This window comes from Bicyclus anynana, chromosome 17 (genome assembly GCF_947172395.1).
Source record: "Bicyclus anynana chromosome 17, ilBicAnyn1.1, whole genome shotgun sequence".
Classification (NCBI taxonomy): domain Eukaryota; kingdom Metazoa; phylum Arthropoda; class Insecta; order Lepidoptera; family Nymphalidae; genus Bicyclus; species Bicyclus anynana.
The window spans coordinates 4,606,095-4,620,660 of record NC_069099.1 but is presented as its reverse complement, the minus strand read 5'-3'; the positions used below and the strand labels follow the sequence as shown (position 1 = coordinate 4,620,660).

The following is a 14,566-nucleotide window of genomic DNA, read 5'->3' as shown; positions in this document are numbered from 1 at the left end:
TTACGTATAACTTTGAAGACAACGAGAAAGTCAACTTCACCAACACATATGGAATCTGTCAAGGGATGTGCTCTTGGGATGCCGGCGATTACTCATCCTTACCCATAAGTCCACCCCATAGAGACAGCAATGTATTTATAACACCTCGTACTACATTGAGCTGTATATCGTCTTTCAAGTTCTTGATAACCGGTTCTGGGCTGCTGGAATTGAATGTGTATATGGCACCCGCTGCTACATCAGACCAGATTACACTTTTAGTGTTTCAATCACGACCTGGGGCGACTGATGTTACAGTTGGCAACGCCGTCCTATCTCCAAATGACGTCAATTTTCAACCAGGCTGGCAAACGATAAGGATACAAGTTGTTGGTATCGGGTCAAACGAAGGCTATGTAAGTAGTTTTATTAATGTACTTCTTTTGTTAGATAACGTAATAGTATCCACCCAATTGAATTTGGTAATTATCCTACTAATATTATAAACGCGAAAGTTGTATGGATGTTTTAACGCCGCAACTACTGAACCGATTTGGCAAAATTTGAAATGGAAATTGATTTTACTCTGGATTAACACATAAGCTTTTCATTCCGGAAAAATTCATGGTTCCTGAGGGATTTGTGAAGAATTAAATTCCATGCGGACGAAGTCACGGTCGTCCGCTAGTTCATTCTAATCTTGAGAGCCTTTGACCAAGCCACGCAAAATCAATGGCTTATCGTGCTTTTCTAGGCACGCGTGTACAAGCGCCAACCCAATCTAATTCCTGCAATTTATCTGCAAGGAAAACGATGACGTCATACTTTCTACACTATAGGCCTAATAAGTTTAATTATAAAATAAGAGCCTTTATTTAGAGTGGTACATTTTTTCATAAAAATGAAAAATAAAAAAGGTGATAAGACTAAAATAATAGTTATAGTACGAGGTCCGGCATAAGGAATATGCTGGACCTCGTACTATAACTATTAGCCTTACCCTTATCTGTTATTACCCTTATCTGTTATTTATTTGGGATAAGAAGTAAATGATTGAAAATATTCACATTGACACATTGCAAATAGATTGTCTAGTATCAAGAGTAAATGGGCGAAGTGTATCCTAAACTGACGAACTTGTATGAATGGCAAATGAGAAAAGAATAAGTAAATAAAATAACCAAATGGAAGAACGAGGTCTCTATTTATAGTTTAGGCCATGGCCATATGTATGAAAATATAGTACCTACTTCTATTTATTGAAAATTTTCTTATTTCAGATAACTCTCCTTGGAATGGCTTCAGAAAAATCTATTGTGTTAATAGACTCATTCCGATACGTTGCGCCAACATATGATATAGATGCGTGTATAATATATCCGAACGACGATATATCAACTACAAATGAACCTGAAATAGAACCAACAGCCAGTACGCATGAAATATTCACAACTGATTCACCTGAATTACCAACTATTATACCCACAACTGGTCCTACTGCGGGACCAACTCCTACAGCTGATCCAACTAACACACCAACCATAGCACCCAGACCAAGTCCTACTGCAGGACCAACTCCTACAGACGGTCCAACTGACAAACCAACTATAGCACCCACACCTAGTCCTACTGCGGGATCAACTCCTACAGACGATCCAACTGACATACCAACTATAGCACCCGCACCTAGTCCTACTGCGGGACCAACTCCTACAGACGGTCCAACTGACAAACCAACTATAGCACCCACACCTAGTCCTACTGCGGGATCAACTCCTACAGACGATCCAACTGACATACCAACTATAGCACCCAGGCCTAGTCCTACTGCGGGACCAACTCCTACAGACGGTCCAACTGACAAACCAACTATAGCATCCACACCTAGTCCTACAGCGGGACCAACTCCTACAGACGGTCCAACTGACAAACCAACTATAGCACCCGCACCTAGTCCTACTGCGGGACCAACTCCTACAGACGATCCAACTGACATACCAACTATAGTTCCCACAACTATATCAACTGCAGGACCAACTATAATTTCTACAACTCAGAAACCAAGTACAACTGAAAAACCAAGCACAACAGTAAAATCATCAACAACCGTTTCAACTAGCACTACTACCGCAAGGCCGAAACTCTTTGTATCTATTTTGCTTATTAAAATAAAAAAATTCTTTAGATAATACATTTTAAGTCTGTAATCCATTTTAACAAAAATATAATATTTGTATACTCGTATAATTTATCATTAAAATGCAATTGTGGCCATGTTTTTTATTCATAGATCACCTAAAGAAATGCAAAATCCATGATGAATGAAATGTCAAGATTTTTATCATGTAGTATGGGATACTAATATTATAAATGCGAATGTAATGCTGTCTATCTGTCTGTTACCATAGAATCTTATCAAAGATTATTGTTTTTTTTTTTCAACTTTTCAAAAGTTTTTTTTATCAACTTTCCATCTTACCCCCCATGATTTATTTGGGTGACACCAATTGATGTGTGTACCAAATTTCAACTGGATTGATTTGGTACATTCTGAAAAAACAGGCATACATTAAAATGTGCGCGAGCTATGTTATAAGGGTTCCGTTTTTGTACTACGTACGTTCGGAACCCTAAAAAATTGTGTCAAAGTTATATAACCGCACATAATTAATGGTCTTAAGATATTAAGTCAAAGATTAAAACTACAAGTATCTAAGGGAACAAGACGTGCGAATTTATAGTTTCATTATCCCGAGGGTAAACCCTAAAATATAAATCTCGAGTTCGTTGGAAATTAATTACAATGCCGTGTGAATCTCTCAGTTTCGTAATTTTGAGATTCATAGGTCCCTTTTGGTGAAGGATAGTCATTCAGTTTAATAATCTCAAAATCTTTTGTCGGGTTCAATGTCGGAACTTTTAACCTTTGAATATTGAGATCGCCTGTACACTATGAGAGTATTACGAGTATAATCATCCACTACATATTCCCTCCAAAGAGAGCCGTGATAGCCCAGTGGATATAACTTCTGCCTCCGATTCCGGAGGGTGTGTGTTCGAATTCGGTGCGGGCCATGCATCAAATACTTTTCAGCTGTGTGCATTTTAAGAAATTAAATATCACGTGTCTCAAACGGTGAAGTAAAAAAACATCGTAAGTAAACCTGCTTAACAGAGAATTTTCTTAATTCTCTGCGAGTGTGAAGTCTAGGGCCAGCGTGGTGGACTCTTGACCTAACCCCTGTCATTCTGAGAGGAGACTCGAGCTCAGCAGTGAGCTGAATATGGGTTGATAACATATTCACTCTGCTCTACGTAAAATGCAAATTCTCTATATAATTAGGAAATCTAAGCATGTACGCGTATTACCACGTTTCATACTCCGTATTTGAATATCAAGCGCACCTAAGAACAGTTTCAAATAGCAAAGGTTTCTGAATGTCAAACAGCGCACATCTTGGGCAAACTGAATAAGGCGCGCGGTTAAATCACGACCATTCATATTCAAATTACTCATTTCTGAACTGAGAACTTGAAGAAGCTCAAAGTACCACAACGCACTACGGTTTTTATCTGCGTCAGTTACTTTACCTTAACGCACCCACTTATTTAAGTTAATGATCATTTATTTGAATAAAAAACAAAGTTAAGCATTTAAAAAAAACCACGATGTTAGTCTTAGAAAAAGTTACTGAGGTAGTAGAACTTTTATCATCAACCCATATTCGGCTCACTGCTGAGCTCGGGTCTCCTCTCAGAATGTGAGGGGTTAGGCCAATAGTCCACCACGCGTGCCCAATGCGGAGCTATTAGAATTCACGCACGCAGACACGCAGAAAGCTCTCTGGTATGTATGATAGTAGAAACCGTCAGAGATATGGGTAGAAAAGTTTTGTACCTCTTTTAAATAGTCCCTTAAGTCACTCTTTTACCTTAGACTGCCTGGATACTTAACATCAGGTGATTAAGCAGTCAAGGGTTAACTTGTCACTGAGTATAAAAAAAAAACAAAAAACATAGGAGACATGCAAACCAGCTCCAGCAGCGTCCTGGGGGCGTTTGCTGACAGGCTCGACTGTCAGTGTTTGAATCACTGACAAGTCGTTCCTGTCACAGATTTTGAGTAGATATAAGTAGGCTTAAGTATTGTAGTAACACCTAAATTATGTATATTGTTAACTAACACTACTATGACCCCCCTTGTAAGTCGAAATAAAAGATTTTTATTTTATTTTAAAATGCAGCAATAGCAAAATTGTCCTACAGAAGACATTAAAAAACTTTATCTTTACTAATATTATAAAGCTGAAGGGTTTGTTTGTTTCTTTGAACGCGCTAATCTCAGGAACTACTGGTTCGATTTGAAAAATTTCTTCAGTGTTAGATAGCCCATTTATTGGGAAAGGCTATAGGCTATATATTATCCCCGTATTTCTACGAGAACTTGAGAATCGGGCGGAAGAAATCGCGCGGCATCAGCTAGTAAAAGAATAAACAGATACTCATTTATAAGATCTTCTTGCGGCTAAATATAGTGCGCTATAGTACCCATGCCGCATAATTGAATATAAAATGAATGACAGTGGCTTCTTCGATAGTATTTGATGTAATAACCAAAGGGCTAATTGAGACACTCGCAATCAGAAGAGCTTTCATTTGGCCACTTGAATATTTTTTCAAGTCCATATCAGTTGCTTCCTCTTCTTACCTAAACTATGATCTGACCAACATTAAGAGCCGTGATAGCCCAGTGGATATGACCTCTGGCTCCGATTCCGGAGGGCGTGGATTCGAATCCGGTCCGGGGCATGCACCACCAACATTTCAGTTGTGTGCATTTTAAGAAATTAAATATCACGTGTCTCAAACGCTGAAGGAAAAACATCGTGAGGAAACCTGAACACCGGAGAATTTTCTTAATTCTCTGCGTGTGTGAAGTCTGCCAATCCACATTGGGCCAGCGTGGTGGACTAATGGTCTAACCCCTCTAATTCTGAGAGGAGACTCGAGCTCAGCAGTGAGCCGAATATGGGTTGACAGTGATGTGATGGTGATGATTTTATCCGTTTAAAAATGCTCATTGAATATAAATATAATATTTAAAAAAAGGTTTTTGTGTTTGTGAAGTTGTAGGGGGTAATCTCTGGATCGACTGAATCGATTTTCAAAATTCTTTTACCAATAGAAAGTCATGTTATATATATGTCTAAAGCTATATAACATCACGCTGCGACCAATAGCAGCGAAGCATCGATGTATCAAAAATGGGAAAATGGAATTGCTATTGATATTGATCCGGGATCCTTAGGTCATTTTTTACAACTCATTACTATCAAGTTAATTTTCCGCGAGTTGCTCTCATCTCGATGAGCCTATCAACTTTTTTATTTACGAAAATTCTTGATTCTGGTAACTAACTCATATATTACATTACATTACATACATTATAGCTCAACGGTAAGAGCGGTCGGACTCATCACCGAAGGGTGGTGGTTCGATCCCCGCCCCGTTAATCTATTGTCGTACCCACTCCTAGCACAGTCTTTCCCGACTAGTTGGAGGGAAATGGGAATATTGGTCATATTATAAACAAGAGATATGGCAAATATTCTTTAAAAAAAAACTGAGTTACCAGGAAATGACAATTTCTGAACGTAGGAACGAGATAATGTACAAAGCAATTTGTAGGACATTGTGGTTGTTAAGTTATAGGTAATTTGTAAACTATTAATTAAGCAACAGAAAGATTTAAGATTTTGACGGCCTCCGTGGCGCAGTGGTATGTGTGATGGATTTACAAGACTAAGGTCCTGGGTACAATCCTCGGCTGGACCGATTGAGGTTTTCTTAATTGGTCCAGGTCTGGCTGGTGGGAGGCTTCGGCCGTGGCTAGTTACCACCCTACCGACAAAGACGTACCGCCAAGCGATTTAGCGTTCCGGTACGATGTCGTAAAGAAACCGAAAGCGTTGTGGATTTTCATCCTTCTTCCAACAAGTTAGCCCGCTCCAATCTTAGATTACATCATCACTTACTATCAGGTGAGATTGTTATCAAGGGCTAAATTGTAAATAATAAAAAAAATCAGCTGTACAAAATGTCCAACGGATCCCTGACTATAAAAGCTTCCGTTGCATGCGCTGCTAGTCGGTTAATATTTCGCAAAAAATATATTATATTATGACAGAGAATCATTACGTCAGGGTAAAAACAGAAGGTTCACGCGAATGGTATTCCGGGCAGAAACTAGTAGGTATATTTCCGACCTTAATCTTCAGATCTAGGAATGAAAGCGCTTTTACGATTGGTTCGCTACAGAGCGAACATCCGATTTCACAAAATTGAATACCTTAAAGATTTCTAATACCTACCTACTTTCGGGTAGTTCTGAATTGTTGGAAAATCAAAAACTATACTAATTTTATAAAGAGGTGAAGTTTGTGGTGTTGTAGGTGATAACCTCTATCATCATCATCATCATCATCATTTTCAGCCGATGGACGTCCACTGCTGGACATAGGCCTCTTGCATGGACCTCCAAGCATAACGATCTCTAGCCGCCAGCATCCAGCGGTTTCCTGCAATCCGCTTGATGTCCTCTGTCCACCTAGTGGGGGGTCGACCAACACTGCGCTTTCCGGTGCGGGGTCGCCATCGAGACCGATAAATGGCGGTATAACCATTTTCAATTTCGACTAGACTTACAAGTATCACAGACCGGTGTCGGGCAGCAGCGACACCGGTGCGAAAAGTCTAGGACTGCGAATGACCAACCCGCATGCCCAGCGTGGTCATTTATGGGCATAAAACCTCATGGATAAAGCAAAAACCTCTATCACAGAAAACATATGTCCTCGATCTACTGAACCCATTTCGAAAATTCTTTTACCACTAGAAAGCCACGTTATATGTTAGTGACATAGACCATTTTATAATCACATCATGCTAGATGCAATGTATTTTAATTATTGTTTTTTTTTTCTCTCTTTCCTTTGAAGATATTTTGAAAATTTTTGTTGGAGGGGATTACTTATATAATCAATATACTGAACTTTTTCCGTCTGTCTGTCCGTGTTTTTTTTTTGTTATTCGGGCATCACGCTGAAACTACTGAATTTTATTGCGATAATAAAATAAGAAGGAGGTGAAATAAGGTTGAAAGTTTGTCTAGAAAGTCCTTAATTTATATATGTGTACTAGCGGATTCCCGCGACTTCGTCCGCGTGAAACTCGATATAAACTTTCAACTATCCCTACCCTACTCCTACTCTACCCCTACCCCACCCCTACCCTACCCCTACCCTACCCCTACCCTACCCTACCCCTACCCTACCCCTACCCTACCCTACCTCTACCCTACCCCTACCCTACCCCTACCCTACCCCTACCCTACCCCTACCCTACCCCTACCCTACCCCTAATCTACCCCTACCCTACCCCTAACCTACCTCTACCCTACTCCTACCCTACCAACCAACTACCAACACATTTTGCGATTCATTTTTATATTATAGATTTATAATACGAATCCCATTATAATACGAAATATAATGGGATTCAAAAATGTTTAATATTCAACCCCTAAAGTGGTGAATAGGACTTGAAAATTTACATTGATTTCCACACGAACTAAATCGAGGGCGTCTGCTAGTCTTTACTAATGTTGAACCAAAGTAGAAAATGGTGTACATAGAATTAACAACACAAAGATATTCGCATTTTCATCCCCTAAATATATTTCTCACTGTTTAAGTAATTGGAGTCAATCTAAATGGTATTCCGCGTTTACATAACAGCGTCAGGATAAAGAGGTTTACTTTTTACACCGACTCAGTCGCCTGAAACAAAACAAGTCAACTGTCACTTACTAAATAAATAGTGTTCCGTACATGTTTCTTAAATAACTTGTTTTAACTTTACTAATTTGTTTGTTTGCTTAAACGCGCTAATCTCAAGAACTACTAGTCCGATTTGAAAAATTCTTTCAGTGTTAGATAGCCCATTTATCAAGGAATATAGCTATATAGTATTTTCTTATTTTTACGGGAACGGGAACCACGCGGATGAAACCGCGCGGTGTCAGCTATATAACCATAATATCCGTTCTAAATAGTCTAAAAGACTGTGTTAGAATTAGATACGACAATAGTCCATCGATTTGGGATCGAACCCCAGCTCTTTTACCGTTTTGCTTCATTTGGACTTCATATTTCATTGCTTCTTTAACACATTGTCCTAGCTTCTATTTTACTCACAGAGTTTCAAAACCCTGTAAGGTTAATTCAAAGCTAATCGAATTATTTAAATTAAACCTGAAAATGAAAACATTTGCGACTGTTTTTGGAGAGCAATTGTATCTACCTGTAAATATGTTTCAATAAAATGTCCGTGTCTAAAACTTAACAAATTTAATCATCATCATAATCATGATGCCGATGGACGTCCACATAGGCTTTTTGTAGGGACTTCCAAACATCACGATCCTGAGCCGCCTGCATCCAGCGAATCCCTGCGACTCGTTTCATGTCGTCAGTCAACCTGGTGAGGGATCGAACACCACTGCGCTTTCTAAATTTTTAATACCATTAGTCAATTAAACTTTAATTAAGTGAAACGTTCATAATTGTATAAAAGCTGAAAGTATGTCCCATTATAAGAAGTTACTAGGTATGGTAGTAGTACCCCTCTCATCCTGAGAGGAGACTCGAGCTCAGCAGTGAGCCGAATATGGGTTGATGACGACGAGGTATGGTAGACCACTGTGAAATTTGGCCGTGGTGGTTTAGGGGATAGCAGGTCTCAAAGATCCTGACCTTAATTTGTCCAAGTATCAACGTATTATTTATGTTTTCTATGGATTACCATCAGAATTATGCGTAGTCACTCCCTATTAACAGTTTCGTGGCCTAAGATTATGGTATACAACGATTATCGTTGTCCGTGTGAAGGCTTTGGTAGACCTTTGAAGTTTTCTCTTGAACCACGAAGCTAAGTAATTGGTCACTGGAGACATACTGGTAATTCTCTTTGATAAATAACAAAATTTAGAAATTATTGGTACAGATACGAGTAGGCAATGACTTTGTTATTGAAAAAGAAGACGGACACAAAATCGATAACTAATCATTATAATTCCATTCAGCCTGCTTGTCTAACTAATGGCACTAATCTTAACTCAGTCAGACTCATCATCATCATCATCATCATATCAGCCGATGGACGTCCACTGCAGGACATAGGCCTTTTGTAGGGACTTCCAAACATCACGATACTGAGCCGCCTGCATCCAGCGAATCCCTGCGACTCGCTTGATGTCGTCAGTCCACCTGGTGGGGGGTCGGCCAACACTGCGCTTACTAGTGCGGGGTCGCCATTCCAGCACTTTGGGACCCCAACGTCCATCGGCTCTTCGAACTATGTGCCCCGCCCATTGCCACTTCAGCTTCGCAACTCGTTGAGCTATGTCGGTGACTTTGGTTCTTCTGCGGATCTCCTCATTTCTGATTCGATCACGCAGAGATACTCCTAACATAGCTCGTTCCATCGCCCGCTGTGTGACTCTAAGCCTTCTTATGAGGCCCATAGTTAGCGACCAAGTCTCGGAACCATAGGTCATCACTGGCAACACGCACTGTTCGAAGACTTTTGTCTTCAGGCACTGAGGAATTTCGGACGAAAAGATGTCGCGAAGCTTCCCGAATGCAGCCCAGCCGAGTTGGATTCGACGGTTCACCTCTTTCTCGAAATTGGACCTATCTAACTGGATCATATGTCCTAGGTATATGTATTCGTCTACAATTTCGAGTGCAGCGTTCTCAACTATAACTGGGTGGAGCGATACATGAGCATTACACATTATTTTTGTTTTGCCCATGTTGTTGCAGTCAGACTCAGTGGATTATAATGCGTTTGTACAGGGTGCAAGCAGTCTTATACGTTTGTTTTGTTTTTTATAACAGACTAGTCAACGCGCCGCAGTTTCACCCACATAGTTCCCATTCCCATGATAACACGCGGCTAAAAACTAGCCTATGACACTCACAAATAATGTGACTTTCTAGTGGTAAAAGAATTTTTAAAACCAGTTCTGTAAATTCAGAGATTATCACAAATTTTACCTCTATAAAATATAAGTATTTAACAATAAGAAAAATTGTTATCCAAAAAGCAAAATGTTAGGCATAGTTCGCGGGCGCCAGTGTTATACTGAAGGTTTAAAATAAAGGGTTTCCTTGTCTATGTAGACTGCGGAACTCTAAAACAGAGAAGGTAAGTAAGCAATACAAATAAATAGCCTCATGAATAATGCCACCGCCTTTATGTAGGTGTTTCGCTCTCTGCCTTTCATTCGCCACAGACTTAAACTCTCGTTGGGGTAATGGCAGATAGTTTATGAAGTGGCGCCGTGAGATAACTACGAGTAAGTACTTGTGTTCTGGTCTTCATATATCCAAGATATATCATCATCATTATCATCATATCAGCAGACGGACGTCCACTGCAGGACATAGGCCTTTTGTAGGGATTTCCAAAGATCACGATACTGAGCCGCCTGCATCAAGCGAATACTTGCGACTCGCTTGATGTCGTCAGTCCACCTGGTGAGGGGTCGCCATTCCAGCACCTTGGGACCCCAACGCCCATCGGCTCTTCGAACTATGTACTCCGCCCATTGCCACTTCAGCTTCGCGACTCGTCTAACACACAATTATCTTCAAAATCTTTCCTCACTCTTTTCTCCTTACATGCTGCACTGTGTTATCATTATCAGCCTATTTGAGCCTACTAGAGGGTGAAGCCTTTCTACTTAAAGGAGAGGTATATGGAGCAAAACCCACCACGCTACTCCAATGCGGGTGGCGGGCTTAGGTTGATAATGTTATAGACTGCAAGCCCTTGAATAAAAATTACCTGTGAAATGATCCAACGTGAATAACGCTTAGAAGGCTGTTACTATGTCAGAAAACAACTCTGAACACTATGTCGTCATTTCTGAGCGGTACAGTGGTGAGTACACTTACACAGATACTTTACCCGAAAACGCCGTACATTTTCACAGCGCAGGCGTCGAAATATAAGGGTCGTAAACCTTACTTTTCACTCGCGTACTCACCTGTACCGCTCAGAAATAACATTATAGTATTTAGAGTTATTTTCTGATATAGCAACAGCCTTCTAAGCATTATTCACATTGGGTCATTTTACATGTAATTTTTGTTCAAGGGTTTGTAGTCTATTAGATTCATTAACCAACACTATCAGGTGACCAACGGCTTAACGTGCTATCCAAGGCACAGGGGTTCAATACCAACAAATTCCCAACTCAGGGCTGAGAATTTGAACTGAAAATTTCTTAGAGGAATGAAAAACTTTGTAGGTAGGGTGACTAGCTAGCTAGCCACGGCCAAAGCCTCCCACCAGCCAGACCTGGACCAATTAAGTACACCTTAATCGGTCCAGCCGGGGATCGAACCCAGGACCTCCGTCTTGTAAGACCACTGCGCCACGAAGGCCGTCAAAAATTTTTTTCGAATACAATTGTATATGTACATTTTACACAGTTAATTCTGAAACATAGTTAATAATAATTTAACGAGAGTCACCCAATTTTGTTATGCTTTAAAACTTAATAACAAATACAGCGAATTTATCAAGTTGAGTGTTATTAATTTGTTCACATTTGTCATTAATTAACACTTTCGATCTTTCCACGAAATTTTCGCTTACCGTCGCTATAATTAATTTTCTATTTAATAACGTAATTATTAATAATGGAAGGCAGTAAATCTATCATTTAATTTAAAAAAATAAAATGTAATATAGAGAAAGAAAAAGAAACTATTGAATATTTTACATACATTACAATATATCTACTCGTACTTATGCTGGCCACAAACGGTCAATTATTCTTAGGTTTCTGTAGCACCCACGACTATAATTGATCATGTGTTAGTCACTGCGTACATGACTTGAATAGTATGCCGCGTGGGTACTGACGTTTGCTATTCAGAAACGTGAGAATAATTGACCCTCAATGGCGAGCTTTAGGCATCCTCCAGTATATGATACTATGATAACTTACACCATCGAATATAAATATTTACCAATCGAGAGGTAATTGCGTAACTTGACCAGATCCATTTGACAGAAAACTGTAATTGTTAAGTAAAACACAATGGCGGTTGAACTCAGACTGACTTTATTGAGTTGCTTGCATACATTTATTATTGAACTACCTACAATACATTACAAAAACTAGTTCCATTTTTGTTATAAAACTGTTAGTTTTTTTGTTACATTTGTTTGGGCATGTGTCGACGGCGCTTGTAAAAATTGTGATTAAAAAGAGCTCTTGCAGAACTACACATATTATGCTAATATGCGACCATTGAAGAGAAATAGAGAGCTGTGATAGCCCAGTGGATATGACCTCTGCCTCCGATTCCGGAGGGTGTGGGTTCGAATCCGGACCGGGGCACGCACCTCCAACTTTTCAGTTGTGTGCATTTTAAGAAATTATATATCACGTGTCTCAATCGGTGAAGGAAAACATCATGAGGAAACCTGCATACCAGAGAATTGTCTTAATTCTCTGCGTGTGTGAAGTCTGCCAATCCGCATTGGGCCAGCGTGGTGGACTATTGGCCTAACCCCTCTCATTCTGAGAGGAGACTCGAGCTCAGCAGTGAGCCGAATATGGGTTGATGACGACGAAGAGAAATAAAGACAAAAATTCGTCCAATGGCGTAGGATTTGCCCCAGTCCCATATCTCTCGTACGAACGCAATGAAAGAGCTGCACCGCTATTGGTCGATTTTAATCTATATCTCTTCACTAGATTGTTGGTCACATGTCAGTGCCACAGGGTAATTAAATTATACGTCCTACATTGTGTATACTAATGTATGCCTAGGTGTTAAACCTCATGTGCTTGTTATTACCGGTAAGCAAACCCTTCAACATAGCTCAACGCGTCGCGAAGCTGAAGTGGATGGGGCACATATTTCGACCAGCAGATGGACGTTGGGGTCCCAAGGTACTGGAATGGCGACCCCGCACTAGAAAGTGCAGTGTTGGTCGATCCCCCACCAGGGTGACTGACGACAAGCGAGTCGCAGGTATTCGCTGGATGCAGGCGGCTCAAGATCGTAATGTTTAGAAGTCCCTACAAAAGGCCTATGTCCTGCAGTGGACGTCCATCGGCTGATATGATGATTTTTTTATTTTATTTCATTTTATTTTGGCAAAAACAGTCATTACAAAACAACAATAAACTAGTAAGAAAATACAATCACAATAGACAATACATTGCCGAAAAAGTAATTAAAAATATTATACAGAGTTTTGAGCATTGAACATCGGAAATAGTGAGTACAGGAGTATTATAAAACTTAGGTCTAAATGAGAAAATTCATCATTATATAATCTCATAGCTAGCGAAACGTAACATGATGAATGAAAATATGATGATGATGAAACCCTTCAAACCGGAACGCAGAAATGTGTATACAAGGCAAGCAAGGGTGTACTGGACGAGTTCTGTCACAAAAACTCAACTAATGCCAAAGTATTCTTAATTATCCGTTAGCTTGATCAGCCGTTCAGAAACTGGGTGTATAAATCATTTCGCTAAACAAAGTAAGAAGAGAAATGTATCTCTGGTGGTGACATATTTTTCTCTCGACTGCAATTTTTTGTTTGTCTCTAGTCCCCAAAGAATAACGTGGGAGGGTCCTGTCTTTTGTGTTTCGTGTAATAAAATCTTGTGTGTCCGTCGTCTGTCCCTCGGCCCCTTTAGTGGCTGTAACTTTTCTTTCTTGTCACCGATATTTTATTCCTCTATAATTTACTGGGAATAGGCCGAGGGGCGACCGTTAAATGTAGGTTATGACTTGACCGAGTCCCTTCACGAGTGTTAAAAGTCAAGATTGCCTCAATAAAGTTGCTTATGTGAAAATGGTTTTTAAAACTGCGTCGAATGGAGTGGCTTCCTATTTTTTTGTGCAAATATAACATGAAAATGAAATTTTTGAAAAACCTCTGAATGTCATTAAATTTTTAACTACACTCTCGATCATGACATCAACATTCTCTTTCAATGCGCTGTTATTTGAGACCCCACTCGAGTATATTTGCAGATAAATTTGGTTATTTCTTCCCAACTTTCACCCCCTACAACTTTTAAACGGCTCAACTAACTTCATCAAACATGTCTAAGAACTATCTTAATTGATTATGAAACACGTCTCAAACTCACGTGATATTAGGTCGGAGTACGCCAGACTAGCTTCGAACCCATACGGGGCTCTTAGTCATGAGCTGGTTCTTGCGGCGGTTTATTACTTTATTTTACGTTTACTGCTATTATTACTAATCTTTTGACACCTCATTCAGTAAAATCGATTCAGTAGTTGGAACATACAATCATACATACTTCTGCCAAAATTCCTTCCTTTTGGCTTCGTCGTAGTCGGGTAAAAATGGGTTGTGAATAATGATGATGACGTACCTATTTCTGTGCAAAACTTTTGTAAATACCCAGTAGGTAGATTCAAAGATTAGATGGATGATATTTTTGTTTCTTATT

The 14,566-nt window shown here is 39.7% G+C and overlaps 1 protein-coding gene across 1 annotated transcript in view; it reads left to right on the top strand.

Annotated features, from left to right (window-relative positions):
* Window positions 1-221: 221 nt before the first annotated feature.
* Window positions 222-14,566, top strand: part of LOC112055857 (mucin-2-like) — a 76,192-nt gene continuing 61,847 nt past the window's right edge. The window contains exons 1-2 of the mRNA XM_052886687.1: window positions 222-395; window positions 1,260-2,043. Of these exons, the coding sequence (XP_052742647.1) occupies window positions 222-395; window positions 1,260-2,043 (958 nt within the window). The remainder of the gene's footprint in view (window positions 396-1,259; window positions 2,044-14,566) is intronic.